At 34.8% G+C, this 14,344-nt stretch overlaps 3 protein-coding genes across 4 annotated transcripts; 1 reads left to right on the top strand and 2 right to left on the bottom strand.

Moving 5' to 3' along the window:
• Nucleotides 1-206: 206 nt before the first annotated feature.
• On the bottom strand, nt 207-3,272 carry LOC18029041 (S-adenosylmethionine carrier 1, chloroplastic/mitochondrial). 2 transcript variants are annotated; one of them, XM_024150058.1, is made up of 13 exons: nt 3,168-3,272; nt 2,882-2,952; nt 2,633-2,740; nt 2,365-2,451; nt 2,148-2,220; nt 1,812-1,902; nt 1,561-1,614; nt 1,379-1,474; nt 1,200-1,289; nt 1,023-1,074; nt 799-860; nt 632-712; nt 207-519 (listed from the first exon to the last, which is right to left on the bottom strand). In XM_024150058.1, exons 2-13 carry the CDS (start codon nt 2,934-2,936, stop codon nt 394-396), a joined length of 975 nt encoding a protein of 324 aa, XP_024005826.1. In that variant the 5' UTR covers nt 2,937-2,952; nt 3,168-3,272; the 3' UTR covers nt 207-393. The 2 variants fall into 2 exon arrangements, with proteins under 2 accessions (XP_024005826.1, XP_024005827.1); XM_024150059.1 differs by having other exon boundaries at nt 3,130-3,230.
• Nucleotides 3,273-3,475: 203 nt separating this feature from the next.
• On the bottom strand, nt 3,476-5,322 carry LOC18029042 (protein SLOW GREEN 1, chloroplastic). The gene is made up of 4 exons (XM_006411684.2): nt 4,647-5,322; nt 4,318-4,461; nt 4,129-4,209; nt 3,476-3,997 (listed from the first exon to the last, which is right to left on the bottom strand). The coding sequence occupies exons 1-4, from the start codon at nt 5,265-5,267 to the stop codon at nt 3,812-3,814; spliced, it is 1,032 nt and encodes a 343-aa protein (XP_006411747.1). The 5' UTR covers nt 5,268-5,322; the 3' UTR covers nt 3,476-3,811.
• A 6,851-nt stretch (nt 5,323-12,173) lies between these two features.
• On the top strand, nt 12,174-13,838 carry LOC18029044 (alkane hydroxylase MAH1). The gene has a single exon (XM_006411686.2). The coding sequence runs from the start codon at nt 12,174-12,176 to the stop codon at nt 13,725-13,727; it is 1,554 nt and encodes a 517-aa protein (XP_006411749.1). The 3' UTR covers nt 13,728-13,838.
• Nucleotides 13,839-14,344: the final 506 nt, after the last annotated feature.

Consider the following 14,344-nt stretch of genomic DNA (forward strand, 5'->3'; position numbering starts at 1 on the left):
TTCTTATTTTGTTAACATTATATCAAAAGTTATTAAGTTTGAGATACCAAACTTTACATAAGAAAATCTTGAAATAGACTAATTTGTTTTTTCAACAAATGTAATTAATTTTAATAAAATCAATATGCTACAACATTTGATAACCCAACAACGCAGGTCACCAAATTTGATTTTTTTTTAAAAAGAAAAGAAAAACAAAGAAGAGCTAATTTTAAATGTACTGATTTATTTTATAATTTCAGGAAATTATATAAAATATTTTTTTTTTTCTTCTTTCTTCTTTTAAATGAATATTGAAACGATTGGTACTTCACAAACTCTGAACACAAGGAGTAGAATGTCAAACATTATCACCATTCAATCATTATCTTGCCCACAAGAATCTGCTGCCATTTATTCCTCTTTCGATTCTTTAATAGTCTTGGGGCGCCTCTGTGCAAGTGTTCTCTTTGTGCTCTCGAGAACACCAAAGAATATTGAACCTCCAATACCTATCCACAACACTCTTGGCCCAATACCCTACAAGTAAAATCATCGTGCAAGGATTAGCGGTTTTGTAGTCTTGAAGCTGCTCAACTTAGATTAGAGTTTCGAAGAAATCCTAATTGAAACTTTTAAGTAGTGTGTGTACCTTTAAGAGAGCAGAAGCTCCTTCCTCTCTTACAATTGTTTGAACACAGTCAACGATTCCTTGATATTGTTTGGCTGATCCCTGAGAAAATCAAGATATAATAATAAGATGATTCGAATTTGGAGAGACAAAGGGAGACTTTTAAGGTGTGATTAACCATTTATTACCTGAACCATTAATCTTGTCTTAATAACATCAAGCGGAGTGGTGACTGCTCCGGTCAGAGCACCTGCACATACCACGACGGTACAGAGAACCGACCAAAAAGTTATAACACTCCCACACTATAATTAACTGGTTTTCTTTGTAATAACTCTATTATACTTGTTAACGTTAAAATTTTATGAATCCGGGAATTTTTTATTTAAAGCATACAAGGTATGTCACCAACCAGCAAATGCACCAATTAGTGCGTTCTCAGGATCATTAAGCTCTCTACGCGCCTGCCAAAAGATAAAGCAAATTTCATATCATGCAAAATAACAGTTCATCAGAATTTACGGTTCCCTACCCAAGGATGAAGTAAATATATAAAAAAATATGTCAATAATTTTGCCAAGAAGCTTACTGCTCTTTTATAGCCCAAGCATAGCTGCTCATATATGCAGAACTGAATAGCATCAAACGGCAAATCTCGTAATAGGAAGGACCGATACCCCTAGAAAAAAATTGAAATAAGTTACCACACGAAAATTCAACATAAAGCAGAGACTAGAAAAAGGAAGAGCTTAAAAAGGTGTTACTAACTGCATAGAGACCCCTAAATCCCTCTTTTGAAGCAATCAGTCGAACAGCGCTGGGAGCTGATGTAAACTGTCCAGTCTGCATTCTCTGCTTTATAACCTAAAGAATACAAACATGGAAATGTCGGTTGAAGGTTTCTATGTAGAACAGGATCTTGATTGCGATATCCAAGAGAGAGTTTTTACCTCCGTAGGCACTCGAATCAGAGAGGCAGCAAGCCCACCGATGGCCCCTGCAGTCTGGAATTTGAAACAAAGAGCAACAGATTGTTCTTATTCACTCTCGAATACAAGGCGTGTGCAAGAAACTGTTGAACGATCTAGAGCTAACTGTTGCTTATTGTATACCGTTCACTTAGTGATAATCATGACCTGATCACTTAGTAGAGACACTAATAATATACTTTTTTCAGTGCAGGATGAAGAAAATGCCTCACCAGGTGAGCAACTGCGCTTAAATGATCAGGAAAGGTTTTCAGCAATTTCTGCTTTGTGGGTTCGTAAACTCCAACAAATAAAGCAGAAGCCCTACAAAGAAACGATGTCAAAATAACCAGCGTCAAAACAAGTATAAAATAGGAGGAACAGAAACGGGACAAGGATATGGTTTTGTCAATACTATTTATTTTGTTGTGTTCAGGCCATTGATACTCTTGAACAAAAAGTCAGACAATCATCATTTATGGTATTTGCATCAGCCATCACCAATGCTAAGTAGGCCAGGTTCTGAATCAATAAAAAGGAGCTAGCTCCATGAGTTCAGTGTCACTTACGGTAAGACACCAGCAATATTTCCAGCTAATCCTGAATAAAGACCCTTCAAAACAATTTTCCCACCTCCACGAGCTGCCTACATCATAAGATTAAAATATTTTAGGAACTAAAGTTCAACCTTTATATTTTTGTCTAGACCAAATGATTACAGGAGCTAGTTGCACATACAGTTAAGATCAATTCTAAGAAAGAAGTGAAAAAAATTAGTTCCTTGACCTGCCTGAAGTCTAGTCTTAATTGTATCAATCGGGTATAAAGCTGTTTCAACTACAACTCCAGCTGTACCTCCTGCTATAAATCCCTCTGCATCATCAAAACGGAAACAAATCAAAGAAAACGTAGACACCCGAAGCTGCCGATTCAAGAAAAGGTTAAAACTTTGAGAAGAAAAAATATTATTCCTCAATTGCAAATGAGCCACAGGAGAAAGTGGAAGCTATATATAAATATATAAAGTCCTGAACCCGAAACAGTTGTTCTTTACCAAATAGAGTGCGGAAGAAATCAAAGGGTTTTTCGTCTTGCGTATTGACTGAAGCAAAGCCTTTGCTCGTTCTGAGCTGTGGAATCTGCATTACTCTATTCGAAACATCTGCAGAAACCCAACAAATAAATTAATAAACATTTCTCTCTATCTCTCCTTTTTTTTTTTTTGACAAATCCACAAAACCAATACGGAAACGAACTAAAGAACTCTCACGAGAGTAAAACAACAAAAATTCAGAGAGTTTACCAGGAGCACTCACTGAAGAGCTCTTCACATCAACAGAGAGCGTAAGAGGAGCCATCAGAAGCGTCTCTGACCTAATCTCACCAGATCAATTTCATCATTTTTGTTACAGTGAAACAAAAAATTCACAAAAGTCACAACAAAACTAGTCAAGCAAATGAAGAAATATACAGTACAACTAAACCATACACAATCATATACATACAGAAAAACCGCATAAATGTAGTCAGTGCCAATAAAGACGCACACACCAGAATACAGGAAGAAACTACAGAGGCGCGAAGTGTACCAGAGGAGAGCAAGAGAAGGTAGCGAGAGGGAGAGAGTTCACGTTCTTTCGGCTCTTCCGAAGTTTCTCAGGAAGGGATTAGAAGCATTTCTATTTACAGTTATGTCCCAATCCAATTGGGCCTTAAAGGAATTACTGGGCCTTAAAATAGAAAATGGGCCAGTAGACTGTTAAGGCCCGTCAATCAAAAAGGAACCAGAAATATATTAATGAATCGTCTGGACTCTAGAGGGGACCGCTTTGAAAAACACTGCCCGACATATAATCTTGTCATCTTGAGTTTGCAATTACTTGAAAACTTCTAATGCTGGAAGAGATGTACGAGAACAAATACCTAAACTGAAACAGCACCAAAAGTTTTTTACAGATAACAAAGAAAGTTACTACCTTTCATGTCTACTCTAAAGCTGCAAGTAATCGCTATCCAATTGCAGAAAAAACAAAAAAAAAACGGCTTCTTTGAGATTCCAAACGCAGCCACGGACTCTGCCTGCTTTAAGAGCGGTTTTGTCTTTAGACCAACACATGTTAACATTTCACACCCGAATATTCCTTATAAGCAAATGCCATGTTACTCCCACGAACAAAATTTTAACTGATGAATGAAGCATTGAGAAGATCTCGAAAAACTATCTATCCGTGACCTATTTCCCACGAGTAAATTTAGCTTTGAATGCATTTTGGAGGCGCTCTCGGGTTTTGGATTGAGCAGCCAACGCAACATCGTCAAGAAATCCCTTTTGCGGGAATTCTTCAGGGACAAGACTCCAATAGACCTCAAATTGTTGAGCTGCTTCCTCTTTTCTATCCATTAAGCTATATACTATGCCCTGAAACAAATAGACCACCAATTTCTTCAAAGTGCAACAGCAAAAGATAAAGCTGAATCCCTTTCTTTCACTTGATAACTGAGAGATCACTTTAGTGAGTCAAAGCTCATTATTTTCATATATAAAATTACCTGGCAAAGGTAAGGTCGAAAATCTCGAGGGTTATCATTTACCATCTGTTGAAATACCTTTAGCCCTTCTTCAAATTGACCCTGAGGTTTCAAACCAATCTCCATATCATGCATTCTTAAAGATCTTTCAAAGGACCAAAACACACAAGAAGGATATATAGGACAAGTTCGGCAAATGATCGGTTTTACCTTCACAATATGCATTTGGCCGATCAAGACTTGAATGTTTCTCTCCTCGGTTACTCGGTTGCCTAGTCGAGCAACTTCCATAGCTTCCTTGAGCATATCAAAGACAGAGGAGTCATGAGTCTTGTGCATGACCATAGCAAGACCCTGCAAGGATTAAGGCAATACCAAAACTGATTTTTAAGATATTGCAATATCGAATCAAAGCACCATTCTATTACCTACCAAGCAAAATAAAGCACCATTTCTCCTAAACATCCACTTAATTCACAGTTTCGATGCAAAACTCTAATCCAAGAGAAGCATCATCAAAAGGGTGAGAAAACACATACGTGCAAAGCTCTGATCAAAAGAGGGTTTTCTTTGAGAATATCCTTATACAATCTCTTAGCCTTGCTCAACTGTCCCATCGTCTCATAACAAAGCGCTTCTAGCAGCTTCCACTCAACTTCACGAGGCTCTAACTTCATTAACTTCTCAACATACTTCACAGCATCTTCAGTTTTCCCTCTCCTCATCTTCTTATACAAAACAGCCTTCATTGCCTCCATGTTCTCTGGCTCACTTTCCAGAAGCTTCTCGAACATTGTTTCGTCCTCTAACTCCGATTGAGAGCTCACAGTTGCAGCGGGTAGCGCTAAAGCAGGTTTCGAAGAAGAGAGCCCTAGAAAGACAAACCACCCAACAAGTAAAAACGCGGCTTTTCTCGCCAAAATCTGGACGAAATCCTTGGATGAAAGAGACGTCGAAGAGCGTATAAGAGGGGGATGTGAAAAGGGCGAAGCGAAATTGACGGATTGGGAGAGATTGGGAGCGAAAGCTCGCGAATTTCTCCACCGAAATGGAAGCCCATTTGGATTACGGAAGTGGGTCGGAGTAAAAGTTTGTGCTTTTTCCCGGCGATGATGAAATTTAGCCGGAAAACAGAGAGCAAATACTCCAGTCGAACACATTCTATGTTAATGGTGACAATCGCAAGAGCATTTGCGGAGAAACTTTTAATTTGCCTGAGCCATTGGAGTGCGCGGCTGAAAAGCAAAAAAGTAAGCTAAAAAGCCATCTGTCTAATAATTAATTTTTTTTTGAATTATTTTTATTAACTTAAACCCTGGAAACTATATCATTCTTCTTATATTTCTTCATAATCACGAAAATACCAGGGTAAAACCCACCCGTTTTAAGCCCACCCGATAACCCATAAAAAATTCACCTTTTTAAAAAAATTAATTTCTTTTAATTTTTTAAATTCTTTTTCTTTAATTATCATTTTTTTTTTCTCTATTCATCTTCATCATCGACAATAGATTCTAAAAATCACCAAAATCATATCTTCATCATCCAAACTTTGTCTCTTCATTCTCTGTAATCAGTTTCTTATCTTCATCTTCTCTTCCAACCACAATTGTTGAAGCTTCAAACCCCAAATAGGTTTTTATTTAGAGATTTATGGATTTCACAATTTAGGGATTAGATTTGCCAAAATTGCTTGTTCGGTATGCAAATCGGGTTGGTTACCCATGATTAGGTCTTTGCATAGATAATTTATCGAATATAGTTGTTGAATCGTAGTGATTCTTAGGTAGATTAGAATTAAAATCCGAGTTCATCACCAAATCTGCAGAGGAGGACAACTGGTACGAATGGTACAACTAAGAGATAAGAGGACAACTAGTACAATTGGTACAACTATGAGATAGAGGACAACTGGTACAAATAGGTATAACTAAGACAACTTAAATAATTGCTGATTAAAAATTCTTTTATTATAATTGCAAATAGGGTTGGTAACCCAGTATTATGTGACGATTAGGTATTTGCATGGATAATTTGTTAAATATAATCGTTGAATTGTAGTGATTCTTAGGTAAATTATAATTATACCTGAATTCATCACCAAATTTGCAGAGGAGGACAACTGGTACGAATGGTACAACTAAGAGATAAGAGGACAACTAGTACAATTGGTACAACTATGAGATAGAGGAAAACTGGTACAAATAGATATAACTAAGACAACTTAAATAATTGCTGATTAAAAATTCTTTTATTATAATTGCAAATCGGGTTGGTAACCCAGTTTTATGTGACGATTAGGTATTTGCATGGATAATTTGTTAAATATAATCGTTGAATTGTAGTGATTCTTAGGTAAATTATAATTATACCTGAGTTCATCACCAAATCTGCAGAGGAGGACAACTGGTACGAATGGTACAACTAAGAGATAAGAGGACAACTAGTACAATTGGTACAACTATGAGATAGAGGAAAACTGGTACAAATAGATATAAGTCTACAACTAAGACACCTTGAATAATTGTTAATTAAGAATTGTTTACTATATTTTCAAGAAATAATGAGTATCAGCCACACAAGCAATTCAATAGATTTTATATCATTTAATACCTCATATTTGGGGCAGATAACTTATTCGGTATTACTAGATAAGATATTGTATGTAAGAAGATTGCGATATATGAAACTAAACAACTTTAGAGTAGATAATTTATGTGGACAATGAATTGCACATATAAATGAAACTAAGTGGAGTATTTCTGATGATATACAAGAATTTTTTGTCTTACTGCCGAATTACACCAAAAAAAAAATCAAAAAGTGGTTTTTATTCTCCAAAAAACGTTGCCAAAAGACAAAACGGATAATAAATTAGATAAGTGGTTTCAGAGCAAAAGTAGCATGGAAATTAAATTAGCTAATGAAATTACATTTTAGCCGAAGAATTTTCATTCTCGATAGCCACTCTTTAGCAGAGAAAATCTTTCACAAATAGGGATAAACAAAGTACAGTTAGACACATATAAACAATTATCTATAAATCCTTAATCTAAAAACAAGGTACAACTGAATGAAAGATTCAACTTATTTCAGTTTTAGTGTGTACATGAGTAATTTGGAGTTATTTGTATTTTAAATTTCTTGGATTTCTTTGATTTTTTGCATTACTATTTATTTTGGAGTTATTTATATTTTGGATTTCTTTGATTTCTTGCATTACTATTTATTTGGAGTTATTTGTATTTTGAATTTCTCCAGGGCAACTAGGTGCAACTTGGGACAACTATATTTTAATTGTAGTGTTAAAAAATAAATTCATAATATTATTTACTTAAAAGCCAATATAACCCATACCCTAATAACTGTATCTTTTCACGTCTATACTAGAAATAATAAAATAAAACTTTGTTTTGTTCAAAGAACCAAATATTATTGGTTTCACTTGAAATAACCTTTATGTTATAAGGAAGTTTTTGACAATGTTATCCATCTTATGCAAGCATCTATGCCAAAATATAGGAAATAGAAAAATAATGACGCAAAACCCTTGGGGCTGCTATATAATGTTCGAAATTTTTGTGGACAACTAGAACATAATAATTTATGTTGAAGGACAACTGAAAAAACTACAAAATCGATCAAAGGACAACTATTACAAATTTTGGACAACTGGACAACTAGGTACAACTATGTTGTCAGTCGTAGACGCACGTGCGCCGACAAAAAGGGACATGTGCGCAGTCAAAGTACCACGTGCGCCGTCAATTTTATACATAGTTGTACTCAGTTGTTCAGTTGTCCAAAATTCTTCATAGTTGTCCTTTGACAATTTCAGTATTTTTTCCAGTTGTCCCTTGATATAAATTATTATTTTGTAGTTGTCCACATGATTTTTGACTATTGTAATCCATTTACAACATTTTCATAAACAATTTATCCAAAATCACAATTTTATCTCTTTTCCATCATAAGATTGTTAACATTATCAAAGTCTTCTTTGTATCATAAGGGGTGTTCGATGTGAAACCAATAATATGTATTAGAAAAATGATAAATTTCATGTTATCCATCTTTTTAATTTATTTCTTATAGTTTACAAATTTTTTACATTTTTAAGTGAATATTTGCTTTCTATATTTATAGTTTATCACTATTATTTTCTAATGAAAGAATTGCATATAATTGTACATATGTGTCTAGTTGTACCTTGTTTATTTCCATCCAGAAAGTATTCTCTGCCAAAAATGAAATTCTCTAGATTAGATTGACTTACCTAAGTGTCACTATCCATCAAAATAACATGTGCACTTATGTGCGCCGTCAATTTTTGTACATAGTTGTACCTAATTGTACTAGTTGTCCTCCTCTGCAGATTTGGAGATGAACTCAGATATAATTATACTTTACCTAAGAATCACTACGATTCAACGACTATATTTAAGAAAGTATTCATGCAAATACATAATCGTCATATAAAACTAGGTTACCAACCCGATTTTCAATTATAATAAAAGAATTTTCAATCAACAATTATTTAAGTTGTCTTAGTTATACCTATTTGTACCAGTTGTCCTCTATCTCATAGTTGTACCAGTTGTACTAGTAGTCCTCTTATCTCTTAGTTGTACCATTCGTACCAGTTGTCCTCTTCTGCAGATTTGGTGATGAACTCGGATTTTCTACCTAAGAGTCACTACGATTCAACAACTATATTTGATAAATTATCTATGCAAAGACCTAATCATCACATAAACTAGGTTACCAACCCGATTTACATACCAAACAAGCAATTTTGACAAATTCAATCCCTAAATTGTAAAATCCCCAAATTTCCAAACAAAAACCTAAATGGGTTTGAAACTTCAACAATGGTGGTGGAGAGAAGAGATAAAAACAATAAAGTGATTACAGAGGATGAAGAAGAGGAGGAGAGGCGAGGGTTTGACGACGAGAATGAGATTTGGTGGTTTTCAGAATCCATCGACAAAACGGTGACGAAGAAGAAGAAACAGAAAAAAAAAATTTTGAAATTATTTTTGAAATTAATTTCGTTTTAAATTATTAATTTCAATTTAAATAAAATTAATCACTTTTTTATTAAATTCAAGAATGCCACAAAAAATTTCATTAAGGGTAAAATAGGAATTACATGTGTATTATGGCACACAGACTTGTTTATGGCACAGCATATTAACTTTTTTCAATTTATGGCATTTTAGCCATTTAATCGAGCCATTGGCCTTTGTCTAAATAAGTTAAATTAAAAAAATGGGATTTATCGATTATTTCACAAAAAAGCTTATTTCAGATTCCTCTAGAAACTGAATATTTTCACCAAGAGATCAGTAGCATAAAAATTGAAGATCGCCTCTGATATTTAATGGGCTTGTTAATATCATACACGCTATAACATCTAAGTAAAATACATACACAATCAATATCATTTTTGTTGTATATTTTAGCATTGAGGAGAGGCCACGGATGTTTTAACATATTACATGACTCTGGACACGACAAAATATAAGCACTTGAAACCGAGGAATGATAAATTCATCAGTGACATTATTTTGGGTTTCCTGATCGCGGGAAGAGACACAACAAGCTCCGCTCCCACTTGGTTTTTCTGGCTTCTCTCCAAAAACCCTGAAGCAATGACCAAGATCCGACAAGAGATTAACAAGAAGATGACAAAGTTTAATCCGGCGGATTTAGACAAGCTAGTATATCTACATGGTGCCGTGTGTGAGACGCTAAGGCTATATCCACCAGTCCCATTTAACCACAAGTCACCGGCTAAGCCAGACGTGCTTCCAAAGTTCCAAGTGGGCACAAAGTCGATGAGAATTGGAAGATAGTCATCTCTACTTATGCATTGGGGAGGATGAGATCTGTTAGGGGAGATGACGCAGAAGATTTCAAACCGGAGAGATGGATTTCAGCCAGTGGAAGGCTGAGACATGAACCTTCGTATAAGTTCTTGGCATTTAACGCTGGTCCAAGAACTTGCTTAGGGCAAAAGTTGACGTTCTTGCAGATGAAAACAATGGCTGTGGAAGTCATACGGAACTATGACTTTAAGGTCGTTGAAGGGCACAAAACCGAGACAGTTCCTTCTGTTCTTCTTCGCATGCAACATGGTCTCAAAGTTAGTGTTACTAGGGTTTGATTTCTCTGGTTATTAAGGTACAATAGCTGTTAAAATTTCAATATAAGTTGCATGTATGCACATGCTTACCAATAGTTTCCAAAAACGTCTTTTTATCATTTATTGCTTAGGATTTCATAATAGCCTCATGAGTCATGAGGTTTCAATCTATAAGTATGGATGTATTCAATTTGAGTTGATAATCATATACTATATTTAAGTACAATTTAACCTTACGAGATTTGCTGTCCAAAAAAAAAAAACTTTCAAGATTTTTACTACCTCGTGATCACGTTTATTTAGATTTTTTTCTTTTTCGTTTATTTAAATTTTAAAACCAGCACAAATGCTAAATCCAGTAAACCCATATGAACCATAGTAAAGGCTTCGAGTGGTTGTCATGTTAATATCCAAAGATACTAATTAAGTTTTCACTAATTTTTCATGATCTAGTCATTAGGTTACATATCACTTTGCATTGGTTCCGGAAGAAAACATTTACGTTCAAAATGCGTCATTTTACCAGAATCGGTGGCCTCATGTATATCCGAAGATCCACTAATCTTGTCCGAGCATCTTTTCTCTCCGTTTGGAAAAATGTACACATATATGTAAGTTTTCGTGTATTAAATACAATTCTAGCCAACAGCAACATAAAATAATATATATTATGTAACCAACTGGTTTGTAATTTGCTACTTTGGTCGAGGTCAGAACGGAATTTCATCCACCACGTTTCTATATTGTTTTAAGTAGCAAAAAATTACCTAAATCTCTAGTGGATTAATTAAAATCGTGTAAGGTCACAGGATCGAACCAATCCTTCTTATTCTTCGCATGAAACATACAAAATTATGAGATTAAGGTCGTCGAAGAGCACAAGATCAAGCCAGCTCCTTCTGTTATTCTCCACATGAAGCATGGTCTAAAAGTCACGGTTTCTAAGAGATGTATGGTCTAAATTTTATATCTAGAAACTTATGGCAGTTGTTGTAGATGATATCCTTATCCTTACATTACATGGAGTGAGGAAATCTCAGGCCAGCCTGAAAGTCATATTAAAAAAAAAAATTAATTGCATCTTTCTAAAATAATCTGTAACGAGATACATGCATATGATTTAGTCAAATTTCTTAACTCCTTAAAGTGATTAAGCATATGTGTCTATTAATAGCCAAATCAAATTCCAAATCAAATCAATAACTATTATTCAATTTTTTCTTCAAAAATGATAAAAACAGTCTTTTTTTTTCTTTCCGTTTTTATTAAAAAAATTTCTTAGTTAGGCAATGACATATTTTTTGATAAAATCATTATATGATGATTTGGCTTATCGAGTAATAATAAATTTAAAACTGCACTCGGAATTTTGTGTTATTCAATACATAATTTTACCAGTTTCATTTACAATTTCGAAACATAATATATGGATTTTAGCATATACTTTTTTTGGATGTTTAGTCAAAATAAAAGTAGTTTTAGATGTAAATATTCGGAAATGTGTATAAAAATAAAACATCTCTATATGTATTTTAAAATTATGAATTAGTGTAAATTTAAAAGTATTTTAAAATGCATGAACCAAGTATTTTTGGTATATTAAGATAAATAAGTAAATAACTAATTGGGTAATAATATATCACATGCACTGGTTTCAAAATATGTTTTGACTTACCACACAAATCTACAAATACCAATCAAACAAAAGAGGACATAATTATCAAGGTAAGCAAGATTTTATTCCATTCTATAATTATTCAAAGGATATAGACACATCACCAAGTTCAAAGACGCACAAAGGAAATGCTTTATCTATATATATATATATATATATCATATATACGAGTACAAAATTAAGAACCAAGCTGCCATTTGGTGTATCTCAAAAGTAGAAAAAGAACTTTTAATTTTCTCTCTAATGGCTTTGATAAGCTTGTTTGAAATCTCCATTGCTTTCTTTTGCTTTTTCCTCTTTCGATATTTTTTGATCATCAAGAAACCTCACCGTTTGTGTCCCACAAACTGGCCGTTCCTCGGTATGATTCCAGGTTTGCTCGTCGAAATCCATCGTGTTTACGACTTCGTAACCGATATTCTCGAGGTCACGAACTTAACTTATCCTTGCATAGGCCCGTGTTTTGCGGGCCTCGACATGTTGGTCACGGTTGATCCTGCTAACATCCACCACATCATGAGCTCAAATTTCTCAAATTACCCGAAAGGACCCGAATTCAAGAAGCTTTTCGACGTTTTGGGAGATGGGATTTTCAACGCGGATTCGGAGTTGTGGAAGGATCTCAGGAAATCAGCTCAAAGCATGATGATGAATCCCGAGTTTCAAAGGTTTTCATTAGCTACAAGCTTGAGTAAGCTAGAGAAAGGGCTTGTCCCACTTCTTGACCATGTTGCTAACGAGAAACTCGTTGTGGACTTGGAAGATGTTTTCTCAAGATTCACGTTCGACACCACGTGTGTTCTAGCGACCGGGTATGATCCAGGTTGTCTCTCGGTTGAAATGCCAGAAATCGAGTTTGCAAGAGCTTTAGACGACGCAGAGGAAGCGATATTCTTCAGACATATCAAGCCGGAGATCTTGTGGAAGATGCAAAGCTTGATTGGTTTAGGAGATGAGAAGAAGATGACGAAAGCTCGCGCGACTTTTGATCGTGTTTGCTCCAAGTACATTGCTTCAAAGAGAGATGAGATAAGCCGTGGGATTAGCAATGTTGATTCTCCTTCTCAAGATTTGCTAACGTCTTACATGAATTTGGACACGACCAAGTACAGGTTGTTGAATCCAAGTGATGAAAGATTCCTCAGAGACACGATCTTGACCTTCATGTTGGCGGGTAGAGACACGACAGGCTCAGCACTCACTTGGTTCCTCTGGCTTCTATGTAAGAACCAAGATGCCATAGCCAAGATTCGTCAAGAAATCAACGCAAATCTGTTTGCAGAAACCAAGACTGAGCATGCTTCTAACTCTGATGAGGTTTCTGATTCATTCAATCCCCAAGAGTTAAAGAAGTTGGTGTTTCTACATGGTGCGATTTGTGAGGCCCTCAGACTCTATCCACCTGTTCCCTTCCAACACAAGTCTCCTACTAAAACTGACGTTCTTCCAAGCGGCCACAAAGTCGATGCCAACTCGAAGATTTTGTTCTGTCTCTACTCATTAGGGAGAATGAAATCGGTTTGGGGAGAAGATGCATTGGAATTTAAACCGGAGAGATGGATCTCTGAGAGTGGGAAGCCGGTACATGAGCCGTCTTATAAGTTCTTATCATTTAACGCCGGTCCAAGAACATGTTTGGGAAAAGAAGTGGCTTTGATGCAAATGAAGAGTGTGGCTGTGAAAATCATACAAAACTATGAGATGAAGATCGTTGAAGGGCAAACAATCGAGCCAGCTCCTTCTGTTATACTTCACATGAAGCATGGTTTTAAAGTCACCGTTTCTAAGAGATGTTAGTTACTGTAGATGCTTCATTTGTCCTCTGACTCTCTAAGGAGTATGGAAATTTCATGTCAGTTTGAAAGCGGTTTATCCAATAAAATAAATATTCAAAAAACTTTAATATAATTTTCTAATATTTCGCCCACTTTATTTTTTTAATTAATTAATTTAATACTAAAACATTATTTACATGCATTTAAAATTTATTTATATTATAAAAAATTACATTAAATAAAAGGAATAAAACTACCATATGGTTTTTTTTGTCAAAAATATATCTAAATTAGAATCACTATAAGTCGTAACAAAAACCAAAATGTATCATATATATATATGTATATATATCTTCAAATATAGGAACCATTTTTTCCCTCAATTTATATCATATTAAGTGAGCTTTTTATTTATGCTTGATCATTCCGTAATGTATGTTGACATTTGACACCTAAGCATGGTTACATAATAAGACATCACACTGACCGGAAGCATGTACAAAGAAAACAAAACTCATATCGATACAGAATACATTATGATTTTTATTCATCAAATCACGATATATTAAGGTTTATTAATAAGCTTGATACCGCAATTTTTCAAAAGATTTGTAAGACAAATTTGAAGAATATATTAGT

The sequence above is a fragment of the Eutrema salsugineum genome, unplaced genomic scaffold (assembly GCF_000478725.1).
Source record: "Eutrema salsugineum unplaced genomic scaffold, Eutsalg1_0 scaffold_1, whole genome shotgun sequence".
In the NCBI taxonomy this organism is placed as follows: Eukaryota; Viridiplantae; Streptophyta; class Magnoliopsida; order Brassicales; family Brassicaceae; genus Eutrema; species Eutrema salsugineum.